General features: G+C 41.9%; 2 protein-coding genes across 2 annotated transcripts; both read left to right on the forward strand.

The window, feature by feature from the left end:
• The first annotated feature begins 3,518 nt into the window (after positions 1-3,518).
• On the forward strand, positions 3,519-7,365 carry LOC139347028 (retinol dehydrogenase 11-like). Its single transcript, XM_070986448.1, has 7 exons — positions 3,519-3,684; positions 3,996-4,111; positions 4,869-5,024; positions 5,110-5,214; positions 6,125-6,334; positions 6,455-6,647; positions 6,774-7,365. The coding sequence occupies exons 1-7, from the start codon at positions 3,671-3,673 to the stop codon at positions 6,874-6,876; spliced, it is 897 nt and encodes a 298-aa protein (XP_070842549.1). The 5' UTR covers positions 3,519-3,670; the 3' UTR covers positions 6,877-7,365.
• Positions 7,366-8,753: 1,388 nt separating this feature from the next.
• fasn2 (fatty acid synthase 2) lies at positions 8,754-16,710 on the forward strand. The gene is made up of 6 exons (XM_070986510.1): positions 8,754-8,811; positions 9,055-9,208; positions 9,958-10,118; positions 10,260-10,466; positions 10,626-10,807; positions 11,161-16,710. Exons 1-6 carry the CDS (start codon positions 8,754-8,756, stop codon positions 16,708-16,710), a joined length of 6,312 nt encoding a protein of 2,103 aa, XP_070842611.1.
• Positions 16,711-17,137: the final 427 nt, after the last annotated feature.

The following is a 17,137-nucleotide window of genomic DNA, read 5'->3' on the forward strand; positions in this document are numbered from 1 at the left end:
TGTTTTGTTGGTGTTTGCACACCTTTGAAATCAACAGGTTCGTCACTTTTAAGCCAAGTCCTGCTCAACCTCCAGGCACAGTGACGTCACTTGTTTATGTGTGTTTTCTCCCGCCTGTATAAAAATAAAAACCTGCATCCTTCGCTCGCCATCTGCCAAAGTTGATAGTCCCATTATAGCTAATGGATTGTTCTCATAGTTTACTCTGTGCATCCTCTTGCCTCTCCATTGTCTTCGGCCTCTGGGAAGCTGCTAATGCGGCGCCAGTCATAGCTAAGGTAAACTGTTATGTCTGATGTTGTTTTGCCACTAATGACCAAGCCGTAGCCCGTCAACAATAGCAAACATGGGGGGGGGGGGCATATACTGTAGATGAAAAATATTCACTTGACTTAATTTGTCTTTGGTTCCCTGTTGAACCACAGAGCACCTGCTGAATAACAAGATGATTTACTGCAAGGAGATCACAATAAGTCAAAATGTTGTCAGGCAGTATATGAGAAATTAATCAACAGCCACTTACAGCCGCTCCTTGTCCCACTTGCCCCCACTTGCTGCTTAGATAAACATGGAAAAGGAAGTCACAGAGGGGGGGTGGGGGGTCGGGGGGATACAATCAGGATAAGTGCACATAAACTTGATTTGGGATTCCAGAGATTTTTCTAATCAGCGTGGATCCAGTTATGTCCTACACACACACCTCTGTCATTGTGCTTTGTCAAATATGCAAACACACACACGCACACACACACACCTTTGCAGGCTGATCTTGCAGAGAAAAGGGAATGGAGTGTTTGCTTACGCTCAATCAGCTGATGACCGGCGAGGTGTTTCCTGTTCTAATGACCTTCTGTCTGCACTGCAATCCAACTGTACGCTGTGACTCTAACGTATGAATGAACCATTCACGGTGTCAAGGGGAGCTTTGGGGAGGCGTGATTAGCTCTTTTCCTCTTGTCCTGTAAATTGTTTGCCAGCAGAGTGAGATGTCAGCCGAGGACAAGCTCTACCCAAATACCAACCTGTTAATCTGTCTACAGACACAACACAGCAACACAGGGCTGGTGTCAATGGATAACAGGCTCTCAGCTCATTCAGTGCAGGCTGAGTCACTTTGGCAGTCATTGACTGCCACCTGCTGGACACAGCGTGAAAGCGCAAGAGGGTTTCCTTGCTTTTGTTTTTATGAAGCGGTCATAATCTCATTTCTTGTAAATTAGAGTCAACACTCCAGGTGTTTTAAAAGAGGCGGTGTACTAATACATGTGTGCTGTAAAATTATTTAAGGACATAATCAAAAGCCAGTCCGACTAAGTAAAAAACAAATACTATTTATTAATAATTACTTGATAATAATTAACACGGAGGAGGACAGGTGAGGATTTGGCACCTGAGCACAGACACATAAAAAGGGAGGTCCGGATGACAGGTAACAGAAGAGGAAAAGTGACCAAAAAAAACAAAAACAGCACTTGGGGCTTTTCTTGGTTTTTGTAGTTACAGCACAGGTAGACAGACGATGTGACAAATACTGGCTGGACACATGGTGCTTATATACACTGTGCAGGCAGGTGAGTCTTGATTGCTTGATTGAGCTCAGGTGCGCTCAGGAGGAGAGGAGGCTGGGCCCTACCTGTCGGCCACGCCCTGCAGTAACAGAAAAACTTAGTTTGAAAGTTAGTCACAAAAATGATTTTGCTTCTGAAAAAGGCAATTAAACTTCTCTGTGTGGAAAAAAAAACCATCAGACTCAAACTGCTTGTAATATGTCTTAAAATGTGTTTGCATGAATCCTTAAATTTCATCTTTTACCTGTACTTACCTATTTTTATGTTTTCCAATACAAACTTTGCGTAATTTTGTTTTCAAGCGTGATTCAATAAGGCAAATTCTTATTTGAATTGTATTACTAGTACTAGTAGTAGTAGTAGTAGTAGTAGTAGTAATACATAAATAAATAAATGCTGTAGTTCATTCATTCATACTGCACAGGCCGTATTATATCCCCCTGAGACCCAGCCTATTCATTGTCCTCTGTAGTGGACATTTGGTTATGGTCTATATCTTTTGATTCATTTGAGGTACCCTACCAGAGGCATGGCCACCGGGGTGGCTAGGGGGTACCAGCGGCTACACCTCGAATATGATTGGCAACCTTGCCTGGCCACCCCAACCAGAGCTGCCAATCAGTTCGCGCCAGTCGACATTCAAAAATATGCAGGATGCCAGGAGTCTTTGCTCTGTTTGCACTTCAGCTCATGCAGACTTGCACTATTTCATCTCATAAGGAGCAGCGGCGAGTCTGGAATTTTTTTCTTGAGGGGGCAAGCTAGGGGCACAGACTGTGGAGGGGTGGCACACTGAAATGACTTTTTTTTTTAAATGCCCCACAGTCTTAGATCATAATGGCAGGCTGAGGTATTAATAATAGAACTATTTTATTCACCCAAATAATGCACAGAACAGTGTGTGTTCACCGTCACTGCAGCTTTGACTGTGAGACTCCCGATGGTGCATCTTCGTGATCCAACTGATCGCACAAAGAAATATTCAATTAATGCATCAAGAAGTTATTTAAACACACACTGTTTTTATTCAGTCGCCCAAGGTTATCCATTACGACTGAAATATTTAGCCTACCTGCAGAATGCTGAATTGCCCATGATGGGCCCTCAGCCTCATCATTGTGCAAAGCTCCCGGGAAAAGTTGTATCAGTTACTCAAAATGTCAATACAAGTGTAACATCAACTGAACTTTTAGTACTTATTCAAATGTGATCAATTTTAAAGACACCCTGCTGGCTTTCTTGACATTGTGGACATATCCTGTTCAGTTCATTTTAACTTCTTATGCTATAGGCTACTTGTTTATTAGCTCATAGCTTACTAGCTCATAAAAACAACAACCGCACTTCCACTCATCAACAATAAAGAGTATTAAAATAGACTTAAAGTATTAAACAGAATTGAATCAATAATTCTTGATTAAATTAAAACTGCGCCCATTCCACAGTCCAACCCAACTGTGGCAGAAGTGGTGTGTGTGTGTTTGAGTGTGACTGATTCAGGTGTATAGCGATGTTATGAATGTTTTATAATGTCCCTTTTGTTCAGTAGTTCAACAAAAGATACAGGCCAAATGTGCAGTTTCATTTAAACAATGGATTGACACGCCTGTTTTCTTGCCAGCCTGTCATGATTTCGTTGTGTTATGGTAAACTCGTTCTGTTAGTCCTCTACAGTGGACATGCTGCAAAATCTAAAATAATTTTTTTTTTTTTTTTTTTTTTTTTTTTTTTACAAAATTCTGAATTGTGAATTGTTGTTTTAGCTCCAAAGAGGAAGGAAATCATACACAAAAAAATAAAATGAAAGACTCTTTTTCTCTGGGTTCTCAGGAGGATAAACAGTCGAACACACCCACCGAGCGCTTCCGACCCAAACATACATTCTAACCAATCAGGGTTGTGCGGGCGCGGTAGCGTCGCAGATGATTGGCTGAAATCGCAACATAAGACGATTTACTACTCAGTGACGCTTCCGTATCGCCAGTTTCTAAGCCTCCGATGACTTGGGTGAAGTTTGGTGCTTCTGACAGAGAGATTTAAACACTCGTCTCCGGGTCTTGAGGTCTGAGTCCAGAAAACTGTGGCTGCTGCACTAAAGTGAGATGCAGGCTGTACGGTGAGGACTTAAATACTCCAGCTGTCTGAACACACGGCGGCTTTAGTTATGCTCCAGTGATGAGATTCATTTTAGATAACGTTATTGAGAATTTCACTGCTACAGAACAGAACGTTAGATTAAGGTTCATTTTAGATAACTTTATTAACAATTTCACTGCTACAGAACGCTAGATTAAGGTTTTCTTTGCCTTAGCTGAGAGCAGACTCGCATATATTTTTGTGCTTTAGTGTGTTTTGCTTTGCTTCTGTTCACGTTACACCCATTCTGCTTTTTGAGTCAGTTAAGTAACCGATTTCTCAACATCCCAGAAATTTGTTCCGGGCTGCCTGGACTTCAGCTGAGAGGCTCGATGGCAAAACTGTGGTCATCACTGGTGCCAACGCTGGCATTGGCAAGGAGACAGCCATCGACTTGGCGAAGAGAGGTAGGTCCATTGAGTCAGGGCTGCACTTTGACCTCCTGTGCTGTGTCACTGTGACTTGCATCTTTGATCTGGGCCTCATTTGGCTTTGTGGATCTAATCAGAATAATAATGATAATAAAGATAATAATAATAAACATTAATTGCATCGCACATTTCATCCAGGAATTGCAGCTCAAAGTGCTTTACAAGACAGAAAAGCACAGAGTGAGTGCTTCACAAAGAAAAGACAGAACAACATTTCAACGTTTGTTTATCGTTTGAATGAAGGAAACACAAATAACAACGTGCCTTGTGTTTCCTTTCAGTTCTGTGTCTGGATTGTTTTTTCTAAAATACAGAAGTTACCAAGAATATTATTTAAGTCATGAAATATCCAGTTAAAGAATAAGTTAATGAGCTTTTCTGGCGACAGTTTTTGACACTCGTGTTACTCGTTTTGGTTTGTGCTCAAACGTGTCACAGTCTGATAATGTGATGTTTTATTTTATGTAACTGTTCATTTTCCATGCAGCTACAGACACAACATCACTAATTAAAATCTGCATTTTAAGATAAAGCTTGCTAAAACCCAACAAACTGCCTTTTCAAAATGCCCCATTTCTTTTTGTCCAGCTTCAAACTTTCTCTCTAAAAGCAGCTTTATGAAATACATCCTGCATCCTGCATCATGCCCACATTTTGCCATGAGGTGGTGCTCTTCATGCATGCCAGCGTGTCTCTGCAGACATTTCACCGCTGTTTTATGTTTCTGCCTCAGGGGCAAAGATCATCATGGCATGCCGGGACATGGACAGAGCTCAGGCCGCCGTGAAAGAAGTCATTGAAAGCTCAGGCAACCAGCAGGTCACCTGCATGAAACTCGACCTGGCAGACACCAAGTCGATCAGAGAGTTCGCTGAAGCCATCAACAAGGGTTGGTTCCTCAGAGGAGTGAACACATGACACATGAACACATGAAGGGACTTTAAAGTTTTACTTCTTACCGTTCTTTTCTGCAGGAGAGCCTCAACTCAACATCCTCATCAACAACGCTGGAATAATGATCTGTCCTTATGGGAAGACAGCGGATGGCTTCGAGATGCAGATCGGCGTCAATCACCTGGGTAAATAAATAAAGCTCTTACCTGTGAGGAGTTCAAGATTTCTGAGTCAAGAAAGCACCGACTGAAGGAGCGCCTCGTTTTTCCCAGTTTCCTTCCGTTTGACACCTATAATATATTGTCCTCTTCATGTAAAATACATCCAAAATCTACTTAAAATCAGGTATTTGGCTCTTTCTGGAGGAGCTCTGCCATGCTGGACTGCCAGCGTCAGTGAATCGCTGCTGCTCCAAGGTTTGCTTTTATATCTCCAGCTGGGATGAATCAGGCCAGTCAAAACAAATGCCACACCTACAGGACATGGACTGTCCACTAGGAGACAGATGTGCATGTTTTTTTTTTTTTTCTCTGCAGTTGGCAGCTTTTACCTGACACTTGAGTTTGATTTGGTTTCAGTGCAACATCTTAATGCGTCACTTCAGAAACGGTTGTTAGCTTTTTAGGACTAACTATCAGAATTTATACATTCATTACATTATTTACAGTAACCATTCAGCAGTAATACTGTTGTGTCATGAATTATTACTGATTATTTATTACGATCACACGTTACGCTGATGTGTGATCGTCAGATGAAGCGAACGTCCTGTCACGAACATTTGTCGATGTCAGCGTGACACTGTGGCGTGTTTTCTAAGACGCCTTTAATGACTTTCTGCTCTGTAAATTTGCTCACTTAAAAGCAGGAATAGGTTGAAATTATAAGGAAGGAGGAAATATAACTGAGATTGGAAATGATGGAGATCTAATTGGACAAAACTTAACCAATAAAAATCCCCAAACTTACAACTTTGTCGTAACACACCGTCCAGCTCTTGTCGAAGCCACCCTGTGTTTGTACCAGCAGCATTCAAATGACAGTATCCTCTTTCTGCTGCCTCAAACTCTGCTCATGAATGTCTCTGTCCTCCAGGTCACTTCCTGTTGACGCATTTGTTGATTGACCTGATCAAGAGATCGGCGCCGGCCAGGATCATCACCGTGTCTTCCATGGCTCACAGCTATGGCTCCATCAACCTGGACGACATCAACAGTGAGAAGAGCTACAACAAGAGGGGGGCTTACTGTCAGAGCAAGCTGGCCAATGTCCTCTTCATCCGCTTGCTGGCTAAGAAACTCGAAGGTGGGCATCACACTCTCTCATATCCGGCATCGTTTGTTAGAAGATCGTCAAATACGGTGGAAAAGCACTTTATGATTCTCGTAGCGTTTCACTCACGTCCAGTAATCACTCGTCTTTCAGGCACAGGCGTGACGACGTATTCCCTCCACCCTGGAGTCATCCAGACGGAGTTATGGCGTCATCTGAGTGGCCCTCAGCAGTTAGTCATGAAGATGGCCAAACCCTTCACCAAAAGCCCTGTCCAGGGGGCCCAGACGACCATTTACTGCGCTGTGGAGCCATCGCTGGAGAAAGAGAGCGGCAGATACTACAGGTACGCTAAACAATTTATCGCTTTCAGGAGATGTACCTGAAACTCATCACGCAGGACCAGACTGAATGCAGGAAAGAGGTGATTTCTCTGAGCTCTCAGCTTCTCATCTTATGTCTTTGCTTACAGCGACTGTGCTTCTGCCTGCTGCTCCGCGGCCGCCAAAGACGACGACCTGGCGCGGAAGCTGTGGGAGCTGAGCTGTCAGCTGCTGTCCATAACGTGGGAATGAAAATCAAATCCTTCCCTGCACAGTCTGTTCTTTCCAAAGGTGCAATCCACTGTATGTCATTTCACCAATGCTGCCTGCAGAGACGTCATGTGCAAAACATGAGTTTTCTTACAGTTTCATATTTTTCTGACAGCTCCTTCACACAGTTTTATATACTAACATATTTGCACAACATGGAACTAGTTCTGTATCATTTAAGTTTACCAGTCTAATTTAGAGATATCATCACAATCTTAAAAACTTTTCCATCCATTTTTAACAGCTTTGTAGTGGATACTTGGATATAATTGTGGAATATTTCGGAGGAAAACACTTTTTAATGAGTCAGACTGCTGCTGTCTGCAGGTTATATGTTTCAGAAGTTTTCATGTATCTGTATTTTCTAACATTAAACTCAGAATGACACTCTTGTTCTTGTCCCTACTTTCACATAGTTGATACCTCAACGGCATCGTAGGTTTATTTTGGAGAATAAAGTCCAACTAATGTAAAACTTAATGTTTTATTGATTGATTATCCTTGTGAGCGGTCGTCCTGTGCTTTAAGAAATTTGGACGCTGTGGAAAATATATAAACAGAGAGCAATCATTTGCCAACGAACTGTGTTTACAACGTGTTCCTGAGTCTGTGTAGTAATCTCCTTTATACAATCATGTGTTCACAAAGTGGTGAACCTCGCTCCATCCTCACTGAGCCTTTCCTGGATGCCCCTTTCACACCCAATCATGATACTCTCACCTGTTACCAATGAACATGTTTACCTGTGGAATGATCCAAACAGGTGTTTTTGGAGCGTTCCACATCTTTCCCAGTCTTTGGTTGCTCCTTACCCAACGTGTATGAAACATGTCGCTAACAGTGAAGCTGATGAGTCAAACATTAAATATATTGTCTTTGTACTGTTTTCAGTTGATTATGTGTCAAAAAGGATTAGCAAATGATCACATTTTGTTTTATTTCTGTTTTACGCATCGTCCGTCATTTTTAGTGAATCATTGATCTGATATGAGGAAAACTCAAACTCTGTAGGAGAAATGAAAGCAAACACAACACTTCTGTGTGCATTTAAAACTCTTTGACATGCAGAGTTTGTGAAAAACATTTCCAGAGGCTTCTTCATTTGTTCCTTTCATATGCGTGTCCCAAAGTAACTCTGCAAACACTGTTTCTGAACATCATCTCATTGTGTGTAAAAAGAAGCAGAGTCTGCTGGATGCTGTGAAGCCATCTGAAGATATTTTTTGTTTGACTGGTCGAGAGTTTATTTGAGTGCATCCTTAAACATCTACTTTGACCTCAACATATCTAATGGAAACATACAGTTAATGGCAGGTAAATTAAGGCCATACGCTTACTGTGCATTAACTATATCAGGCATTGGAGTCATGATGAAATTGTTGACTTACACTATGACTTACACTATTTCTTAACAATGACTTAAAATGTGGTAAATTACTATTTTTAGATTCATGAAGTTACCCAAATGTTAGAAAATATAAGAATATATCAAATTCAATGAAACAATACCCAGACCAACGTTTGGACGTTTGAACTTGGTCTAATCATTTGCAAAGCGCCATAAATGTGTGCGCTGAACTCCTTCATCTCCATGGTCACGTATACAGTCAATCATTAATGTTTAATAAAGATAAGAAGCTGGCTACAAGAGGCAACCGTAAGTCCGGCAGTGATACCATCACTGAGGGAAAAGGCAAACGGTATGGATGTAAGGACGCACTAATGCATGGCAAAACTGGACTAATTACACAGCTTTAAAGAACGCTGAGCATTTTATTTATTTCTAAAGAAGAAGGGATGCTGACATGATGATGCAGTAAAGACTTTTGATTTTTCTTTCTTAGTGATGTTCAGTCAGAATGGAAGAAGGTGAAGACGGGATCGCAGTCGTTGGCATCGGATGCAATTTTCCAGGAGGTACGCCATTTGAATTTTGTTTTGTTTTGCCTTTTGAAGTTTTCTCGCTGTCTCTCGTAGTTAAATAAACAATTAATCCCAAGAAAGGATGTTGCTCAAATTAAGTTGCTTCATAAAACATTTTCTACCCTTTTCACCATAACTAGTGGATTTGCATATGAAGGGAATCATGCACTTGTAATAAAAAGAGGTCTTGTTTGCCTGAACTACCTACTACAATGTAATATATGTGTTTCCAAACAGGAGAGGGGCTCGACAGTTTCTGGAAGGTTCTGGTAGATGGGAGAAACTGTTCTGTGCCAATTCCCAAACGGAGATTTGACTTGGCCAGCTGGTATGACCCTGATGACAACAAGGCGGGTAAATCCCGCACAGCCAGGGCTGCTTTCATTGACAGGTACTGTTTTTAAACCTTACTGGATCACCTATAAGTCTGCTTACATGTTTTATATGACATGTCTTATAGACTGGTCTTTCTTCCTTATTGATGTTATTTGTGCTCCATTTTAAGCCTCTATATTATTAGTGTTTTTCACTTGGGCTCCTAAATAAACATTTTTTGTAGTGAGTAAATGAAAACAGATCAATTCTGTAGTTCTTACTTTTAAATTGTCTCTTTAAAATGGGTTATTTTTGGGACATACTTCAAAACCCTTCATACAGTCTCTATATAAAATGTTGATACATGTTCTTAACTTTTTCTAATGTTGAGTGATTGTCATGTGTCCTTGTAGCTTTCACTGATTGTAGATTACCACCAGGTGTGGGCTGTTGTATAAGTCTGAATCTGACACTTGCTTTGAGAAGGAAATGTGTGGTGCAAAAGTCAGTTAAACAATAAAATCAGAGCTTCGTGTGTCATCTTCTCGAGGACACAGCTGTTAATGAAGAAAATGGCAAAACATCAGAAAATATGAAAGAAATAGAAGTGATATTTGATCATCAAAAATGAAGAAGGGGCTTTCCTCACATCGAAAAAAAGTCAACTTAAAGAAACCAAATGGTGTTTGTTCAGAAAGCCCCTTCTAACATTACCTGTGCTCAACCAGCATCTGGCTGAATTATGCTGCACTTCTGATTAAAGTGCCAAATCGTGATCCACTTCGCGGTTCATAAAATTGATCTAATGGCTTTGAATGTTTTCAGGTTCAATGAATTTGACCACAGGTTTTTTGGCATCAGTGACAGTGAAGTGGAACAAATGGACCCTCAACAGAAACAGCTCCTTCAGTGTGTCTACAGGGCCTTGGAGAATGCTGGGATTCCTATGGAGAAGGCCAGTGGGACCAGGACAGGGGTGTTCTTTGGTAAGGCAGTAAGAATATGTTGTCAGTGGCCCTTCATAGTTTTGTGTAACATTAAGAATAATGGCTCAGTTTAACTTTATGTTTTGCTTCTGTTCTGTTACCTAACTCTCAGTTTTACCAGTTTTATTGCTTTTATTATAGGCCTAATGAACAGAGATTATGAGACTAATGCTGCACATGTGCACCCAAGTGTGATCAACAACTGGACTGGCACAGGGCTTGCCATGAGTATTGCAGCAAACCGGGTTTCCTACATCTTCAACTTCACTGGACCCTCACTGTCCATAGACTGTGCCTGCTCATCATCCCTCGTGGCTCTTCATCTTGCCTGTCAGTCCATTAAACAAGGTCTGTGCAGTATGTCATAACTAACGTCAATGACATTTTTTAGAGCAACCTGTAAAGTAACTCTGATGGAAAGCCATGCCCCAGCATTTTAATCACGAGGAGGCATGATAAAAAAGTTTTTATACATCAAAATCATTGTGTGATGTTTTACCTTATCAGGAGATTGTGACATGGCTGTTTGCGGAGGGGTCAACTGTATAATAGAGCCAAGAGTGTTTGTTGCTCTCAGCAAGGCCAAGATGATCTCCCCTGAAGGGACCAGCAAACCTTTCTCCAACAGAGCAGATGGTTATGGTAGAGGGGAGGGCTGCGGGGTTGTTCTCCTGAAGCCTCTGAAAAAGGTCAGAATATGCAGTAATAAAGAGTATAGAGTAATAAAGATGTTCCTTGTTCTCTTTTTTGCTGTCTTATCATATCTGAGCAATAAGTTCCTTGTAAACACTGAATAGTCTGGACAGTACCCATAAATGTCAATATTAGTCAGCAACTTCCTTGTTCCTGTTATCCCTGTTTCTCTTTAGCATTCCTCAGATTAAGTCCAACAAACATCATTTTCTAAAATGATTTGGACTGGGATTAAATATCACTATATATTCTGTTCGCATGTCATTCTATACCAGTATAACACACTCTTCATTGCTAAACACATTCTGCTCTCATTATTGTTCCATTTTCTCTTTTTGTTGCTTTACAGGCTGTACAAGACCATGACCATATCTGGGGTATCATCAGCAAAACAGCCGTCAACCAAGATGGACACTCAGTCACTCCAATCACCAAACCATCCATGACACAACAAGAGGAACTCTTACGCAGAATCTACTCAGAGTCTGATCTTGCAAATGTCCAGTACATAGAAGCACATGGGACTGGAACCCCAGTTGGAGACCCGACAGAAGCAGGAAGCATCTCAAATGTCATCGCTAAAGCCAGACCTCCTGGTTCAGAGACACTCCGGATTGGCTCTGTGAAGGGCAACATTGGACATACAGAATCTGCAGCTGGAGTGGCAGGACTCATCAAGGTACTCTTGATGATGAAGCATGAGACCATTGTTCCCTCTGTTTTCTACTCCAAGGAGACTGCTAGTGTAGATACCAAAGCCTTGAACATTAAAGTTCCAAAGGAAGCAGAGAAGTGGGAAGCATCTGGTGCAAGAATTGCAGGAGTGAATAACTTTGGCTTTGGGGGTACAAATGCACATGCCATTGTCAAACAGCACAAACAGTCATGCATTGAGCAAAAGAATGATAGGAAACAGGCAAGATATTTTGTCATGTCAGCAAATTCAACAAAATCTCTTACTCTGATGATGGAAGACACCATTAAACAGCTAGAAGCAGGTAGCCAAGTCGATCTAGATTCTCTGTTGTACACATCAGCCTGTAGAAGGAGCCATCTAAAACATAAATACAGAAAGGCCATCACGGTCTCATCTGTAGTTGATCTTAAAGAAAAGTTAAGTGCCACTGTAGGAAAAAATATCAGCCCATCCTACGCACATCCAAGGCTAGTGTTTGTCTTTTGTGGAAATGGTGTCACTTACCATGGCATGTGCAAACAGCTACTAAAACACGAGCCTGTTTTCAGGGATAAGATCAAGGAGATTGCACAGCTTTTCCAAAGACTGAGTACAGTGAACATTTTGCACACACTTGAGAGTGATTTTGAGGGAAGTGACTTTAAAAGCCCACATGTTGTCCAACCACTTCTCTTCGCTATCCAAGTTGGCATTACCACTGTACTCAGACACCAGGGTGTCAAGCCTGATGCAATACTTGGACACTCCGTTGGCGAGGTGGCAGCCGCTCACTGTTCTGGCCTTTTGTCTCTTGAGGATGCACTAAAAGTGGTCTATTTCCGCAGCACTCTCCAGTGCAAAGTCACTGGAGGGAAGATGCTTGTGATCAGCAACATGGCCGTATCAGAGATAGCTGCTCTTCTCGCTCCTTACTCTGGTAGAATTTGCCTTGCTGCTTTCAACAGCCCGCAGTCCTGCACCGTCTCAGGTGATGCAGATGCAATTGAGATCTTCCATAAGGAGCTAAGCACCTCAGGCAACAGTCAGAATCTGTTCCTTCGTGTACTGGATGTCCCTTCTGCTTACCACAGCCACATGATGGACCCAATTCTGCCAGAAATCAAGGAGACAATGGGCTCCTTGCAGGTGAATGAGCTTAACACAGAGTTGTTCTCAACAGTGACAGGCAAGGAGGTCCAGCAGGGTGATTTCTGTACAGGGGAATACTGGGCTAGAAACATTCGTGAACCAGTAGCTTTTGAGCAGGCAGTGAGGTCAGCAACTAAAGGTAAGAAGAAGACAGTCTTTGTTGAGATAGGACCAAGAAGGGCACTACAGAGAAACATCATGGAATCTCTGGGTAATGACACAACTGTTCTTGCATCAGTGCAGCCAGAGAAAGATCATGAAACTATAACGTCCATCGTTTCTAAGCTGTTTGAACTGGGTGTCCATGTAAACTGGAACACGTTCTACACAGGATATGAGACAATACCACTGCCTATTCCAAAATACCAGTTTGATTGCTCGGACAGAGATGTCATTATTGGTGCAGCACAGAAAAACACAGCAAGTAATCATCCTGTGCTCTGTCAGACAGGAAGCGAAAACAACGTTTTTAGCTGTGATCTAAAGTCAGACTCTTTGTTCTACCTGAAAGAGCACAAGCACAATGATGTACCCATCATCCCTGGTGCCTTCTATGCTGAACTGGGTTTAGCTGCATTCATGGCCAGTGCCAAACCAAAAGTACCGCTCAGCTCACTACAGCTCAGTGTTAATTTTCACAGTCCATTTGTTTTAACCCAGAATTCACCTGAAATTAAGTTGCAGCTAGAACAAACAGAGAACGAAACTAGGTTCATGGTCCTCTTCTCATCTGCAACGTATGCATCAGGCACAGTGGTTTCAAAGAAAGAGAGGCTGGTTGAGGAGCAATGCTTTTCACTAAGCTCCATCTACAAAAGATGCAAATCTGTAATGAGTTCTCAGGAGTTCTATGGCTATCTCTCTCTAGGAGGCTTTCAGTATGGAGAGGTCTTCCAGAATAAGGGGGATGTGCACTATGGAGAAGATCTCAAGGAGGCTTATGCAGTTGTCACAGTTCCAGAAGAACTGCAGTCTCAGTTGCATGACTACTGCATTCATCCTGTTGTGTTGGATTTTCTGATGCAGCTTCTCCCAGTTACATTATTCCCAGAGCACATTTTTGCTGGTAGACCAGGATTTCCTGCGCAAATAGGAAGTTTGACAGTCTCTGAACCCTTGCAAGATGAGATGATCATCTATCTGAGAGCAACTGATGTGGGTGTTGATCACTTTGAGGTTTGTGGTTGTTTTGCAGATAAAGAAGGAAGAGTGTTGGTTGAGGTGAAGCATGTGATGATCAAGTATCTTGGCAGTCACTCTCAAGTGGTTGAGGAGTATTTCTATCATAATGACCTCAGTGTTATCCCTAGAGGCATCACATCTGCTCCTCCTCCTAAAGCCTTGGTCTTCTGCGACCATATAGGGATCTCTAAAGGCCTGCAACAATATTTGGACTTGATGTCAAGATATGTTTCCTTCACATATGCAAAAGATATCTTGAGCCATGGATTTCCTTCTGTCTTGGCAAATCTCAATATTACAGATGTTGAGAAAAACTTTGATGAGGTCTTATTTTTGTGGGGTAAAGACAACTTTACTTCACTGGCAGCTGATGTTGTCCTACAGGAACTGGCAAGCTGCTGTGAGATTTTCCGCCAAATAGTTGTTGAACTAAAGCGAATATGCTTCCCAAACTCCATCAGGGCAGTCACCTACCGTTCATCTGACATCACAGTTGACCACATAAGTCCAGGTTTTGCTCTCATTGGCATGACAAGATCATTTGCTGCAGAAATACCAGATCTTTCATTTCAGCTGATTGATATAAGCACTATCTCTGCAAAGGACATTGCAGCTCTGTCTGAAGTTCTAAGATCCTGTCCTTGCAGAAAGTACCCAGAGTTGGTGATAAAAGATGGACTGATTCTAAAACCTTCCATTGTCCGTAGTCCACCTGAAATCATTGACAGATCAGAGGGCAGCTTTACCTCTACTATATCTAAGCCGTACTTCCTTCAAACAGCTGACGCACATAAGATGACTCAACTGAGTGCCATTCATTTTGAGGAGGCCCAGCCAATAAGTGATACATCAGTTGAAATTCGGCCCACTAAAATATGCGTTCATTCATCTGATTACTTCCCTGTCAGTGCCTCACATCTGAAATTTGGCCAGACACTGTACTGGAACAAACACTCATCACAGAACCACAAGCTACTGGCTCTTGATTTCAGTGGTATTGTAACAGCAGTTGGAAAAAATGTCAGGAAAGTGAAAGTAGGAGATCACGTTGCTTCCTGTTATCCTGTGGTTGCAGCCAGCAAGGTCAGAGTTCCAGAGGATGTGTGCTACAGCACCAAGTGGTTCCCATTCCTTCAAAAAACACCATGTGTCTCCTACTTTGTGCTAGCATGGGAGATTCTGCAGAGAGCCTTGCCCAGAGCAAAACATAATCTAGGAATCATATCCTCTGTGCTTGATTCTACTCTGATGAAAGTCTTGGCACTCACTTCTTACAAGTCAGGTTGGAATGTGATCGTTGGCACACAGTGCAATGGTTCTTCTGTAAATTTCAATCAAATGGATGCATTTGTCATCCTACCTCCATTTGATGAATCTCTGATTGCAAAAATTTGCAGCTTTCCCGGTGTCCAACATGTTGTCTTGATCTGTGACTCTCAGATTCAGAGTTTGCTTGCTCAGGGTGTGTTGCAAATTGCAAAGGAAAGTGTTCGTGTGCAGATAATTCAGATGCCAGTCATTTTGCAAACGGGATCCTTGAGTGTGGGTAGGCGACACATTTATCACTGGCTAAAGTCCTTGGGCTTGAGCAGGAAATTTGCTCTTGAAAGCTTTACCTTTCAGAGTGTGAAAATGAAAAGCATTGAGGGCCGTCATTCAGAGAAACAACAGTCATACTTCAGCTCAAAGAAGCTGGCTGTTGTGGTTCTGGAAAAAGACATCAGCTGTACACTGTCTGACATTCCATTGCTGCCAACGAAAAAACAGCTTTTCCAAAAGAGAGCAGTATATATAGTGGCAGGTGGTCTCTCTGGTCTGGGCTTTGAAACCGTCAAGTTCATCTCGCAGAGAGGGGGCGAATACATTGTAATACTCTCCAGGAGCAAGCCCACACCAGAAGTGCAGCAAGAGATAAAAAATGTGGAGAAACAGTGTGGAAACTACATCACTACCACAGAGTGTGACATATCTGTGTCTGAGTCTGTGCACAAGGTTATCAGTTTGATTGGCCAGAAATTCCCTGGTTGTCCAATCAGAGGGGTGTTTCACAGTGCAGTTGTCTTGCATGATGGGCTGATTGAGACGCTTGACAGATCTCTTTATGAGAAAGTTCTCAAACCCAAAGTAAATGGTGCACTGAATTTGCACCATGCAACACAGCACTGTCATTTGGATTACTTTGTATGTTACTCCTCCATCTCAGCGTTTCTTGGAAATGCATCACAAACAAACTATGCAGCCGCCAACACATTCCTCGACATGTTCTGTCAGTACCGGCGCAAACTCGGGCTGCCGGGACAGTCTATCAACTGGGGAGCTCTAAACCTCGGTCTCCTCTTGAACAAGGAACATTTCCAGCGGTTTCTGGAGGCAAAGGGGATGATGGTGTTGGATGTGGCTGAGATTCACAAAAGTCTGGAGCAATGCCTTGTGCTCAATCGACCTCAACAAGCTGTTTGCAGATTTCACTTCAGAAACATACGGTACAACATCCTCTCTCAAAACATAGCCTTGACCATGCGCCTGTCTCCATTGGTAGAGGAGGCTTTCCAAAAATTCAAGGAGACAGATTCTCAAACTAAACAAACCAAATCTTTCCCACCAAAAGAGTATGTTGTCTCTCTACTTTGTGAGACCATTGGCATGGATAAAAGTGAGCTGAACGATGAATCACCTCTTTTGTCCTTAGGGATTGACTCCATGCAGGCCATGACTCTGCAGAATCTCATCTTTCAGGAGAGAGGTGTGAATGTGCCTTTGGTTAAACTGTTGGATCCAGACGCCACACTATCAACAGTGGTAGCTATACTGAGTGAAGCGGATGAGGGTGAACATTTCAGTGATGAGCCTTTTCCAGTTGGAGACATGAATGATGATTCTACCAGATTGTAAAAGTGACAAATGTACATACAGAAATTTAAACAAGAGATTCAAAATACTATAATATTCAGCATTTTGTCATTTGATTCAACAGAAGGCCTATGATGGCCATTGCAATACTACAGCATTCTTGTGTTTACGCCACATGTTCATACTGTATGTTTACCTATTCTGTTGTCTTTTTTGGAAACGTAAATGACTGGTTTTTGTTCAGGTTCATTTTGATATTATATTTTTATATTGTTGTGACCATACACTGTTATTTTACTCCGTTTTTTGGAGATGTCCCATTTTAAATGGATTTTTTTTTTTATCACAATTTCACTTTTTCTGTTTATTTACAATGAAATACACAATTATTGTTACATGCTGATATAACTAGTGAATCATTGAGGTTAATTTCATTTTTATTATTACATTAAATTTCAATAAATTTCAA

Source organism: Chaetodon trifascialis, chromosome 18, assembly GCF_039877785.1.
Source record: "Chaetodon trifascialis isolate fChaTrf1 chromosome 18, fChaTrf1.hap1, whole genome shotgun sequence".
Taxonomy (NCBI): domain Eukaryota; kingdom Metazoa; phylum Chordata; class Actinopteri; order Chaetodontiformes; family Chaetodontidae; genus Chaetodon; species Chaetodon trifascialis.